Source organism: Arvicanthis niloticus, chromosome 1, assembly GCF_011762505.2.
Source record: "Arvicanthis niloticus isolate mArvNil1 chromosome 1, mArvNil1.pat.X, whole genome shotgun sequence".
Classification (NCBI taxonomy): Eukaryota; Metazoa; Chordata; class Mammalia; order Rodentia; family Muridae; genus Arvicanthis; species Arvicanthis niloticus.
The window spans coordinates 163323633-163336591 of NC_047658.1; the positions used below are offsets into that span (position 1 = coordinate 163323633).

General features: G+C 46.1%; 1 protein-coding gene across 1 annotated transcript in view; it reads left to right on the plus strand.

Annotated features, from left to right (window-relative positions):
* Fhip2a (FHF complex subunit HOOK interacting protein 2A) overlaps positions 1-12644 on the plus strand; it is a 27831-nt gene extending 15187 nt beyond the window's left edge. Inside the window, exons 6-17 of the mRNA XM_034515262.2 lie at positions 1796-2080; positions 2239-2435; positions 3968-4082; positions 4401-4477; positions 4553-4745; positions 5094-5263; positions 5574-5714; positions 6508-6598; positions 7529-7672; positions 8791-8931; positions 9456-9559; positions 9648-12644. Of these exons, the coding sequence (XP_034371153.1) occupies positions 1796-2080; positions 2239-2435; positions 3968-4082; positions 4401-4477; positions 4553-4745; positions 5094-5263; positions 5574-5714; positions 6508-6598; positions 7529-7672; positions 8791-8931; positions 9456-9559; positions 9648-9753 (1764 nt within the window). The 3' untranslated portion in view covers positions 9754-12644. The remainder of the gene's footprint in view (positions 1-1795; positions 2081-2238; positions 2436-3967; positions 4083-4400; positions 4478-4552; positions 4746-5093; positions 5264-5573; positions 5715-6507; positions 6599-7528; positions 7673-8790; positions 8932-9455; positions 9560-9647) is intronic.
* Positions 12645-12959: the final 315 nt, after the last annotated feature.

Genomic DNA, 12959 nt, shown 5'->3' on the forward strand with positions numbered 1-12959 from the left:
TGATGGTGTTTCAGTTCTCCATACCTGGAGCTGTCCTGATGCCCATGTGGGTGTAAGTTCTGGTATCTGATGCCACTGCCACAGGTCTGTTGCTTGGAGAGAGGTCTAGGTTTAAGAGGTTCAGGAGTTACCTGCACAAATGTGTTGTCAGGAGTTAGCCACACAAATTTGTTGCACCAGTAAGATCCATCAAAAAGGGAACACAAGCAACATGTCCCATGTCCACAGTTCACCACCTAGGAGCTTTCTGAATGAAGATTCCCTGGCTCTGCCTCCGTGTTCTCCATCTGTAGTCCCAGGCGTCTGTCCTGTCAGGCCTCACAGAAGACCATGACGGCAGCCTAGGCGTCTTCCCTCAGCACTCTTCTTGGACACAGCAGTTCTGACAGAATTAGAGACTGAGAGGAAAATGCTGCACTTGCTTTCTTACTAATTAAACTGTGTATTTGGTGCACGTGTGGCAGGTGTATGACATGGGGTGTGTGGCGGTCAGAGTGGACAACTTGTGAGAGCTGGTTTGCTCCACTGTGTGGCTCTTTGGGGATCAAACTTAGATCATAAGACTTGGCAGCGAATGCCTTTACTCTGAGCCACCTCACAGGCCCAAGTGCTGCTCTTTTGTAAAGTGTGCTGTGCTGTGGAAGTTGTTCACTACATAGAGTTGTTTGGATTGTGTGCCATGGGCTCGTGTGTCTCAACGCTGGCCTGGTGATACAGCAGCAGCCAAGCCTCTAACACCTGTGCTAGGGGAGTGAGCCTTGGAATGGACTGGCCTTCCCTGTGGTGAGCCCCACGGAGAGGCTGGCTTCCAGTGAACTTCACCTTGTGAAATAGTGTGACTTCTGTTCTCATGTCAAAGAGGAAGCTAATGATTTGCTCCAGTTAAGAATCTTTTTGTGTTTGGATATGAGGATCAGGCAAGCACATTGTCTCCTCAGACAACAGATAAATATATCCTCCAGGTAGTTTCTTGTGTTTTCCCAAGCAGAGGTGTAAGGAAAAAAATCTCTAACAAACTGAAGAAAATTTGAGGCTTTTGTGAAAACCTCAAGGCTAATGCGTCAACCTTTGAACTTTTGAGTTTGGGGCCTCCCACATGGCCCTAGCAGGATTGGCATTGCGAGGATGTACCTGTGGTAACTGTAACTGCAGTACCAGTGCTTTACAGTGGCCAGAGAGTTATCCCTAGACCATCATTGCCCGGTCAATGTAAAACGTGTGTGTTCAGTGTGGAGGGTTGGTGACGTCCGTGTGACTGTGATGTCACATCTCAAAGGTGGCTTAAATCTGTATGTTTTCGTTTCATGTAACACTGACCACCACTTCCTTTAGGCATGGCCACACTAATCATAGAGAAATCCAAGCTGGGCCTGATGGCACAGGTCTGTTAGAGCTGCTACTTAGAAGCCTGAGGCAGGAGGATTGCCATTTCAGGACCTGCCTGGACTACAAGATAGGTTCAAGGTTAACCTGAGCAACTAAATAAGGCCCTATTTCACAATAGAAACTGAAAGTGTAGCTCAGCGCCAAGCCTGCGTGAGGCCATGCACTCAGTATCCAGCACTGTGACTATTCTATTATCTGTTAACACCAGAGATGACTCTCAGAGGCGGACAGAGAGCTAGTCTAGCTGAGTGAGGCCCAGGCCATAGTTCTCAGCACATGGCCAGAGAAGCCAGGGAGAAGGGAGGCCACTCCCATATGATTGCTGGGTTTTGTTTATTCGAGGTGGTAGCTGTGTGGAGCGTGATCTCTGTTCTGAATGTGACCCTCACAGACACACACTTCTTTTCAGAACAAGTCGAAGTCCCAGACATCCAAAGGAGCTCTGAGTGTCATCTCTGAGGATGGCCCAAAAGTTCAGGACCCCAGGTCAGGGGACATCAGCCAGCCCCAGGAGCTGTCAGGTGCTTCTGGGGTAGAGCACATGGAGTCGGAGGATGAACTCCCTCACCAGATGGATGACCTGTCTGCAACTCTGGATGACCTCAGTGTCACCTCACTGCCAGAGGCCTCTGCCATCCGGCCAAACCAGGATTACAACTTAGTGAATTCTTTGTTGAACCTGACAAGAAGTCCTGTGAGTCAGCTTCTTACTCCCTCCCTCCCTCCCCCACACACACATTTGATTGCAATAATATGTATTTTAAAGTAGAAACACATTTATTCTTCCTTTGATGAAAAACACTGAATCTTTTCATGTTGAATTCCAGAAGTACTGTGTGTGTTCTTTCTCAGGATGGCCGGATAGCTGTGAAAGCCTGCGAGGGCTTGATGCTCTTGGTGAGCCTGCCGGAGCCTGCGGCTGCCAAGTGCCTCGCTCAGAGCACCTGCTTGTGCGAGCTGCTGACTGGCAGACTCGCCTCCCTGTACAAGGCCCTACCTCAGTCAGTGGATCCCTTAGACATTGAAACCGTGGAGGCAGTTAACTGGGGGTAAGTGCTGTCCATTCTGTGTCCTGGAGGGGACGGCTTGAGACGCTGTGCCTGCATCTCAAAGTCCACGTCTCCTTTCCAGTGACTCAACTGTTTGGTTTTGAAAATGTGGCACTACCAGGCATCAGTGAGTGGGATATTCTCATACTCAGTGGTGACAAAATGCTGTAGGAACAGCTCAAGGACTACAGAGTCCGGCTCCGTTTATTTTGCTCACTGTGGGATTTATGTTAAGATCAATAACTGCTTGTTTTGTCAACAACAGAAGACTTAAAAGGCAGGGTCTCACTCTGTCGCCTTGACTGGCCTCAAACTTGCTTTGTAGGTCAGGCTAGCCTCCAGTTCAGATGCACTCGCCTTTGCCTCAGGCATCACTTGCCCAGGAAAGACTGTCCTTGCTCCAGAGCAGTCTGAGGTGTGCTGTGCTGTGCTGTGGACTCTCCTGTGTCACGCTCGTATCCCTCTATTCTGCTTCTCAAGCTTGCCCCTTTGTTCTTATTAGGAAGTAGGACTTGTGGCCTCAGGCAGCAGCTCACAGTTCAGAGCACACACTGTTCTTGCAGAAGACCAGAGTTTGGGTCCCAGCACCCCGACGGGGCAGCTCATGACCACTAGGGACCCAGGGACCCACTCTTCTAGCTTCCGTGGGAGCTTGCACTCACACACATTCCTACACATGCATGCACACATGCTCATGCACACACATGTATATGTCTATACACACAGTCACACACGTCACACCTGTACTCACACACATACTCACACACATGCACATTTCCATACAGTCACACAGGCACACACATGTTTACACACATATATGCACGCATACATTTCTACACACATGCACATTTCCATACACACACACTAAAAATAAAAATCTTTAATAGAATATGAATTTTGCATAATATTTATAAATTATTTTAAAATAAAAGCAACATTAAGAATTATGCACAAACTTGCCACCTATCAGCAGCCAAATATTTTCTTTGTGTTTAAAAGTTGAATATTTATATGAATTGTTTGAGACTTTGCTATTGCATTCTGGTCATATTCACACCTCTCCCAGCTCCTCTGAGCTCCATCCTGCCTCCGTCCCTACCCGCTCAACAGCCCCTTTTGCTTTAAACGCATTGAGTCCAGCCTGATAGTTTAATCTATCTACCTATTGCCATTTTCTCTGAAGATTGCCACACTGTGTTTTGCTTAAAAGGTCATGAGCACGTTGCAGGTTAGGGCAGAGGGAGCCTGCCCTTAGACCTTCCATTCCCTTCCTGCTCCTCCACTGTCTTTCAGCTGGTATCTTGGTCAAGCCTTGCTGGCTGGATTGTTCTCTGCATTAGCTTCCTCCCACTTCAGGGATGAACTGATGTATGGCTTTTATTTGAAGAGACACCTCTCATCTGTGTCTCCTATAATAACTCACTTGTGACTGGTATCCAGTGTTGCTCTGGGTACTGAGTGAACTTGCTCAGGAGCTTTCTTTCCCTGCGTCCACACTTGCACAGCCTCAGATTGTTCTCTGTGTCACACAGGTTGGACTCATACAGCCACAAAGAAGACGCGTCAGCATTCCCGGGGAAGCGGGCCTTAATTTCATTTCTTTCCTGGTTTGATTATTGTGATCAGCTCATCAAGGAGGCACAAAAGGTTTAAATTCTTTGTTGTTTATTGATAGTTTTTGTGTTTATTAAGTATAACTTGAATCACTATTCCAAAAGTCTCTTGATTGTGCCTTAAGTGTTCAATGCAGTGCCTATAACCACTCTCTCAACGCTCCGCTTTGGAGAGATGTTACTGGGATCTTTGCCTGGTCTTAGTTTTGAGGGGAGTGGGGTGGTATAGCAGCAAATAACTGTTCTTGCACAGGTCCCAGCTGGTTCCCAGCTCCATGTGGCACTGATGTCTAGTGAGAGTTCATTGTCTTTAGGCCCACGTCAACTTGTTGCTGTCCTCTGTGTGTTCTAGACTGCTGCTGTTGCCCTCGCCAAAGCCATCCACGAAAGGTTCTTCGTTGGTGTCATGGAACCCCAGCTGATGCAGACGTGAGTGTCCCCTCACCTTGCAGAACTAGCCATGGCGTGTCATTTCTGCTCACTGACCGCGTCTGCTCCTCTCAGCTCAGAGATAGGGATTCTGACATCGACAGCTTTGCTGCACCGCATTGTTCGACAAGTGACCTCAGACGTCCTGCTTCAGGAAATGGTGATCTTCATCCTCGGAGAGCAGAGGGAGCCAGAAACTCTGTCAGAAATTAGCAGACATCCTCTAAGGCATAGGTTAATCGAACATTGCGATCACATATCTGATGAGGTAAGCCATGCTCAACTGTGCTGGACTTAGATTCTAATGTTTTTGTGATTTGTTTTGTGATGGCAAGTGGGGCGGTACTGGGGATGGGAGGGATGGTGGCACAGGTGTCTCAGTGAACATGTAGAGGCCAAATATTCCCTGTCCACCATGTGTGTGTCCCCAGGATTGAACTCAGGTAATCAGGCTTGGTGTCGTGTACTGTTTGTTACCCAGAGAGCCACTTCAATGGCCTCTGCTTGTGACCGTTCAAATGAGTCTTTCTTTTGTGGCTCTAACACCCGACAGTCTGACTTGAGAAGGGCACCTGACTTGAAGGTGTCCCCTCAGCTTCCATTGACTTGGTTTCAGATCAGCATAATGACCCTGAGGATGTTTGAGCACCTCCTGCAAAAACCTAACGAGCACATTCTGTACAACTTGGTCCTAAGAAATCTTGAAGAAAGAAACTATACAGAGTACAAACCTTTATGTCCAGAAGACAAGGACGTGGTGGAGAACGGGCTGATAGCAGGAGCCGTGTAAGTGCCTGCTCGATGGGTGTCGTCTCCCCAGCCAGGACTTGGTTCTCCACAGGTGCATTAAACAATGCCTCCAGCAGGTCCCACCTCCTCGTGAAGGGCGGGTGCTAAATATTCTTTACGCTTTAGCAAAAGTAGTAGTGAACCCTTGCGATTGTTAATGTAAAATGGTTATTTGCATATTAAATACATTAGTCCTTCTTTCTTTGTATTAGAAAAATTATATATCTCAGAAACTAGCAGAGACTCTTTTGGTTTAGAAAATATCATAATAAATGTTGTTTTTTATACATCATTAAATTAAACTTAGCGATCTGGAGGAAGATCCATTATTTACTGACATTTCACCAGATAACACTCTGCCGAACCAAGAGTGGGTCTGCTCACCCCGCGCCAGCCCAGACCATCCCAGAAATGATGGAAAGACGGAAGTGCATAAAGTTGTCAACAGGTGAGCCGCTGTGTGATTGGCCTGAATGTGTCACGTGTTCTGAGCCAGGCTGCACTGCCCCCTTCGGTTGTCACAGGAGTGCACTGTGAATGCAGGTGCTGCCAGGGATATTGTCTTGATTATGGAACTGGGGACAACAGTTGATACAAAGAGAAAAGACAGTATTTATAGAGAAGTAATTTCTGTTGAGAGCACTGGCCAGTCTCCATAAGAAGCTTCTGAGGTCAGCCTGCACCGAGACAGAGGAAAGGGAAAAGTAACTGAGACAGAAGTAAGGGCTAAGGGATTAGCTCTCAGTGACTTAACGCTACATAGTTCATAGCTAGAAAAACAGTGACAAACTGCTCACTTCTCTATCTGTGTTTTTACGTTTTTTAAAAAGTATCTTTTCATGATACTTTTGTATCTTTGCTTTAACTCTGTCATTGCCTGGTTCTGGCAAGTGACATTAAAGAAAAAAGGCATTTGGTTCAAATGTGAAATTATAGTCTATAAAAATATCTCAGGTTCAGTTACTTACAGTTTTTAAGATTAATAAATAAAGTAATCCATTGTGCCCAATCCAGAAATTGAGTCTTTTTAGGTTTATTTGTGCTACATACAGAATTAGCTATTTTTTAATAAAACCTTACCTTAACCTGAGGGCAGAGCAGCCATTTATCAAAACCTGCCATGTACTTTGATTTTAAGTTCCCCTTGCATTTGTTACCAGTTAAGCTTGCGTGTAATTCCTCCCGTGGTGTGTGCAGTGCCGCCGTGGAGCGCCTGCGCTCACTATGGCCCTTCCCTTCAGTTTCCTCTGTCTAGTGCCAGATGAAGCAAAGTCCTCCTACCATGTCGAGGGCACCGGCTACGACACCTACCTCCGAGACGCTCACAGGCAGGTAAGTGGCACGGCCGACTGACTTGAGGGTCTGGGGGTGTAAATGCGCATGTATGTGTTACCCCTCCCCCCCCATGTACACTACTCTGCCCAGTTGCCAGCAACCCTTACTCCAGAGAAAGGTGTAGGTTCACCTGAGAAATGAGATATGAGTCTGCGGGCACCGCTCATTTATTTGTTCATTCACTCTTTCATGGTTCGAGGTCTCTGGTTCCCATGATGCCTTGAGTTTGCTTATGGCTCCTGCGTCAGTCTCCCAGGTGCCAAGATCGCAGATGTGTGCCACCTACCTGGCTCTCAAGGACTAGTTTTTATTTTCACTCTATCATATGCTAACACTTCATTAAACAATAAATAACAAATTACTAGAAAAATGAAAACAGAAAAAACTTTCAGTTACTTCAGAGTTAGACCAGTTAGACCAGTTAGACCAGTTAGACCAGTTAGGCCAGTGTGAAACTGCGTAGTCACGTATGAGGGCCAGGAGAGCTAACTCCCGTTTCCATTCTTACCACTGGTGATTAGCACTGGCCTGTGGTCCCCCCTTGGAGAGCAGTGTTCCATCCTTTCACAGTGAGAGACCCAATGTCTATATGTTCTAAGAACAGCAAGCTGGCTTGGTCATCTACCTTTACATGTAATGATACATGGAACACCTTACATGAGACGTTGGCTCTGAACCAGATGTTCTCCAAGTCTGCCCTAATGACTGAAAGAGTCAATCAAGGACCACAGCAAGCCCTGAAGGGGTGACTTCTCAGAGTCAGGTGCGCCCTTTCCCCACCAGCCTCGATGGGCTCATTATGACAGTCCCTATCCCTCCTGCCCAGTTCTGACTCCTCAGGCACAGCTGACAGTACCTGAGGAAGTTCTGCTTCATCTTGGCTCCTTTCTCTGCTGCTCTTTAACACTCCGCACACTTTCCTCATAGTTCCGAGACTACTGTGCAGTCTGCTTGCGATGGGAGTGGCCTGGGGCCCCCAAGCCCCTGGAGAAGTGCGACCTAGAAGCAGCCTTCTTTGAAGGTCATTTTTTGAAAGTTTTATTTGACAGAATGGGAAGAATTCTTGATCAGGTAATACATTGGAAGATCCTGAGTTTCATACAATTGTGTTTGATTGATTGTGTTCCTGATAGATGACTGTCCATAAGTCGTGGTTGTCTACAGCTGATGGGCTGGCTCTTGAAGGAGGAGGGGGTGAGAGAGAGAGAGAGAGAGAGAGAGAGTGTGTGTGTGTGTGTGTGTGTGTGTGTGTGTGTGTGTGTATTCTGTCGCCAATACTTACATGTAGGAAAATATGCTTTTAAGCTCTCTCTTATTGGGACTTCAGATTTCCTTTCCTTTGTCTTAAGGCAACATTTTGAAAAGGGGTGACTTGAAGGTAGTTTCTTTTCTCAAAAAAAAAAAAAAAATCCTTGTATTTATGAGTATGTGGTAAGTAAGAAAGCCGTCAGTTGACCTTGGAGCCAGAAGTTAGGTTTTGGGTACCTTATAACAGAATATGGTGGGCACGTCTAATGTCCATCAACATGTCTGCTGTCTTCCACTGTGGGCCCAGCCATTCTCCTGAGGACAAGAGATTTAGTGGTTGGTTTTCATTGTGTCAGGGCATGGAAACAGAGAGTAGCGTCCCACTGTGCTTCTAAACTTGGGCCTGAATCACCTTTGCTGTCCCAGGCTGCCTTGCCTATCTCTTCTAGGCAGTTAGTTTTAAGCCCACCAGTTTCCTTTGGCTGCTGGGGAAAAGAGAGCTGCCTGGGTGAGTGGCTCCAGGAGACATTCAGAGCTACACCGTCCTCTCTAGTGCTGGCTTCTAGGACCAGCGGCAGCAGTGACCAGCTAAGTTACAGAGCCTTGTGATCCTACGTGCAGAAGGTGTCTAAGCAGCTACATTTACATGTTGAGTTATGGAAAGTAGACTTAAAATTATATTACTGTGTTGGAAGTTCAGATACTTTTTGTTAGGACTTTGGGTTCAGTGTGTCCTCTGTGGTTCATAGTCAGAGCTGTACCTGACACACTGGTGGGTTGTGATGGCCTGCTGTAGGAAGCTGTCTCTTTGTGGGTACCCATGCCTGCTCTCTATTTCAAGTCTCAGCACCATGGGTGGGGACGGTAGCATATCAGCATATATCCCCCCCCCCCCCCCCCAGAGTACAGGACATGAGCGCGTCTGCTCTTCTTCCTTACAGCCGTACGACGTGAATCTGCAGGTGACCTCGGTGTTGTCCAGACTCTCCCTGTTCCCGCATCCGCACACACACGAGTACCTTCTGGATCCCTACGTGAACCTGGCCTCTGGCTGTAGGTCTCTCTTCTCTGTGATTGTCAGGGTGAGTTCGCTGATGCTCTGGTCTCTGGGATCAGTCAGCTTATGACCAGCACTCTCATCTCACTATGTGGAGTTAGTGTGAAGTAAGACATAGCTCCTGCTTGTAGGTAATCACTATGCATTCTGAACCATTATAGAGCTACAGGAATTCATGGAAGTCATTAAAACATGGGCCAGAGAGATGCTTCAGAGGTTAAGAGCATTTGCTTTTGCAAAGGACGAGGAGCCCATAGCTCACTCAGCTACGTGGGCTGGCAGTGAGCCCCCAGGCTTGTCCTGTCTCCACCACCAGTGCTGGGTGGGGTTGCAGATACACACACCACTGCTCTCAGCTTCATGTGGGTGCTGGGGATCCGAGCTCAGGTCTTCATGCTGACACAGCAAGCCCGGTGCCCACAGAGCCTCCTCCCTACCCTGACATCTAATTTTGAAGATTAAATAGAAGTTGGTCATAGATGTGGTGCCTGGGAAAGAAGGTACCTCAGAAAGAGCCCCTGTGGAGCTGAATTCCTCACTTCTACACAGGTTGTTGGCGACCTGATGGTTCGAATTCAGCGAATTCAAGACTTCACCCCCAAGCTTCTCCTAGTCAGAAAGCGACTGCTTGGCTTGGAGCCCGAAGGCCCCATGTGAGTCAGAGTTTTGTAGACTTTATCTGGAAATTCCTCCCATCTCAGGGTTGCACTGTTATTCTGATTTTCTGTCTGCTCTCTCCAGCGTTGACCACATCACGCTGCTGGAGGGTGTGATTGTGTTAGAGGAGTTCTGCAAGGAGCTGGCGGCCATTGCCTTTGTTAAGTACCACGCCTCAGCCACACCATGAAGAACTCAGCCGTGAAAGGATGAAAAGCCTTGTAAATGAAGTATTGAGTCAACTGCACAGAGCGTTAAGAATCCACTGCGTGACTGCTCTCCGCGAGGCCCGACGTTGCTTCCACTCGCCCTGCCATAATGACTCTCTGTATGATTGCACGTTGTTCAAACCCAGGAAACAATCAAACCTGAGGAGATCGAGTCTCCAGGGACCGAGAAGCTGCGAAACCTGTGACGTCAGGACTTGGCTGACGTCCTGTGCTTTTAATATCCTTTTAGGCAGCAAAGCATTTTGACATGCTCTGGGACTCAAATGCTTCTATTCTTTTGTATTAATAAGCAACGAAAAAAATCACTAATTTTATAACTTTTTAAGGTTGAGATTCTTATCATACAAAATATTTAGGAAAACTAAGTGAGGAAAAACGTCGCCGAGGAACCATCAAAGGAATCCGGAGGAGAATCTGCACGCAGACAGCATCGACTCCGTCAGCTTTTGTAAGAATAACAATTTAATATGACAAAGAAATTCTTAATATATTATATATATTTTTAAAGAAATGTTCTTTTACTCTTTTGTGCACACAGCCATATTCGTGGTTGATTTTCATGCGTGGCTCCCAGTTTATTTAAAGCTGTCATTTTTGCCACAGCATTGGGTTTATGCTCATCGTTGGTAGTGTTTGCTAAAATAGTATTTTTTTAAGCTAATTAACACATGCTGGGTTGAGACCCCCCCCCCATTTCCTCTCTGAAAGTTGCTTTATGAAATTGCTTTATGACTGACCTCCGTACTGACGTGCGCGGCAGTGTTAGCAGGACCCGGCTCTGGAGCGGCAGTCGGCGTGCCGAAGGTCTCTCAGTGTTCACTGTTCTCTTTATTAGGTTCAGTCTTTTGTCTTACGTGATTCTAAAGAGATCTTTAAGTCTCTTCATGTTCAGTTTACACCTTAACTGATGTAAGGAAACAGCGTGTGTGTGAGTGGTACAGATGCAGGGATGTCTCGGTCAGCCAAGGTGCAGGGTACAGCTGCAGGACACAGGGACACCTTGTCCCCTTGTCCATCTAGTCTTTCGGTGACTGATGCCAGTCACTCAGCTGTGGTTCTGGAGCTCGTGTCCTCGTCCTTATTGAAGTGTTAAACAGTGCACTTCCCTCTTCACCAGCCATGGGGGAGACAGTCACCAGCTGGGGGCGTTACTCCGTGGCTCGGAGCTTGTTTGACACTTTGCTCAGTCTGGTTTACTAGTGTTTCAGATTCATTTATAGCTCAGTTTTGCTACTTAGGAACAAAATACCAGAAGATGAAGAATAGCCTCAGTTCCAGAATGTTAATCATTGTTAAAATAACAAAACCACTCTATGTTTCTAACACACGTGATGAGAATCTTTCTCTGTTCTTCAAGAAATCCGTTAAGACAGACCATAAGAGAACCAGAGCGGGAGGGAGGCAGCGGTCCCCTGCATGGCCTTCCTTCCATGGCTCTGAGCGTTAAGCAGTGGTTCCCTTTGTTGTATTTATTGACTAGTTTCTGCAAGAATCCCCACAGCTCCTCTGTCTTCAGATGTTGCTCCGTCTACTTGATAGTGTATTTGAGATAAGGCATTGAGAGGTATCAGGTATCTCTTGATGCTCCCATAGTGCTCTGTGGGTGCCGGTGGGGTGAGCTCCAGACCAAATACTCATCCTTCACTTCACGGCTGGACCTGTGGTAACCCACGTGATGAGCTTGGCAAAGCTTTACCCTCTGTGTTTGCTGCTCCTGAGGACACGCTTTTCCGAAGTTGTTGTAATGGCCTTGCCCTGTAGCCAGCTAGCACTACCCTGTTTCTCTTCTAAGTTTAATTTCTTTTTTCATATTTAATTCAGACCCAGAGTCAGCACAAGTCATGGAACTGAGTTTGAGTTGATTTAAGCAAACCACAAGCCACATCTAAGGTGTTTCTCATAGTCTCAGAGACTCCAGGATTTCTCCTGACTGTGTTGGGTAGGAAGTACCACCTTAGCAAGTGGCTGCCATTGCTGAGTTCCAAACTGAATTCTGGCCTGCTTCAAGTTCGTATGAATAGGAAATAAGCATGCACACCTTTTTTTTTTTTTAAACTTTCTAACAATGTAGTCTTTGGTTTATTTTCAGTAATGAACGATTTTTCACTTGACAAAATCAGATTTGTCTTTGCCAGTCTTTACTGTAATGCTCACATAAGTGTTTAATGTTCTCATAATATATCTGTGCAATAGAAAGCTGTGAGTGGATTCATAGCTTTTGGCCTAACTGTATATTACTGTGTGTACATGTGTGTATATAAATGTGTGTATATGACATATATATATCTATAAAAGGACCAAAATCCTTATAGCTTGCTTAAACTGTTGCTAATGTAAAGATTGTTACATCTAATTTTACAGGGCACAAATTATAGAACTAATTCACATTTTTATGGTAATGTCTCCATAAGTTATTACATTAACTATATAGTTACCGTTGAATTATGAAGTTTACATTGTAACAGAAGAAGTTACGGTGAAATGCCAAGCCCACAAACTATTGTAATTTTACATTTTGGGTTGAACAATAAAATAAAATATGCATGTCATCGTAACACCTAGATAATCATCTTCTGGGCCCTGTAAGATACTGTCACTGATACTCTGTTGGCCTCCTGCCTTGTTTACATTAAACAGGATATTTGGCATATTTTTCCACGAGCACCATGTAGGTCACTAGCAGTGTTCTGAAGGTCTGGATTCCCGGGCCACTGATGAGGAAGCTCTTGAGGTGACTGTGTGCCTACTGTCCCCTCCAGGCAGGTGGGGATCAGCTTCAGCTTTTGTGCTAACAGTGCATGCAGGACAAAGAGGGAAATCAAGAAAATAAATCAATGTAACTTAAACCAAATATTGTCTTATGTTTTTGTAGAATTGTAACTGAAAACGTTTCACCCACTGCTAAGCAGGAGATTGTGATTCTTCTTAGCATTGACAGCCTCCCATGGATACAATGTACTCGGTCACTTTTCAACCCACTACCTTGTCTCATTCCCCGCCCACTGGCTGACACTTTCTTCCCAACACAACCCTCCTGAGTTTTGTGCCATTTTGATCCATTAAGGTTAGACTTGCTGGCACGAACATGTGAGGGTGTAACTTTTACTGCACCTTAGCAGAGGCTACACCACTGAAGGAAGTGACCCACCAGCCATCCACGTGGCTC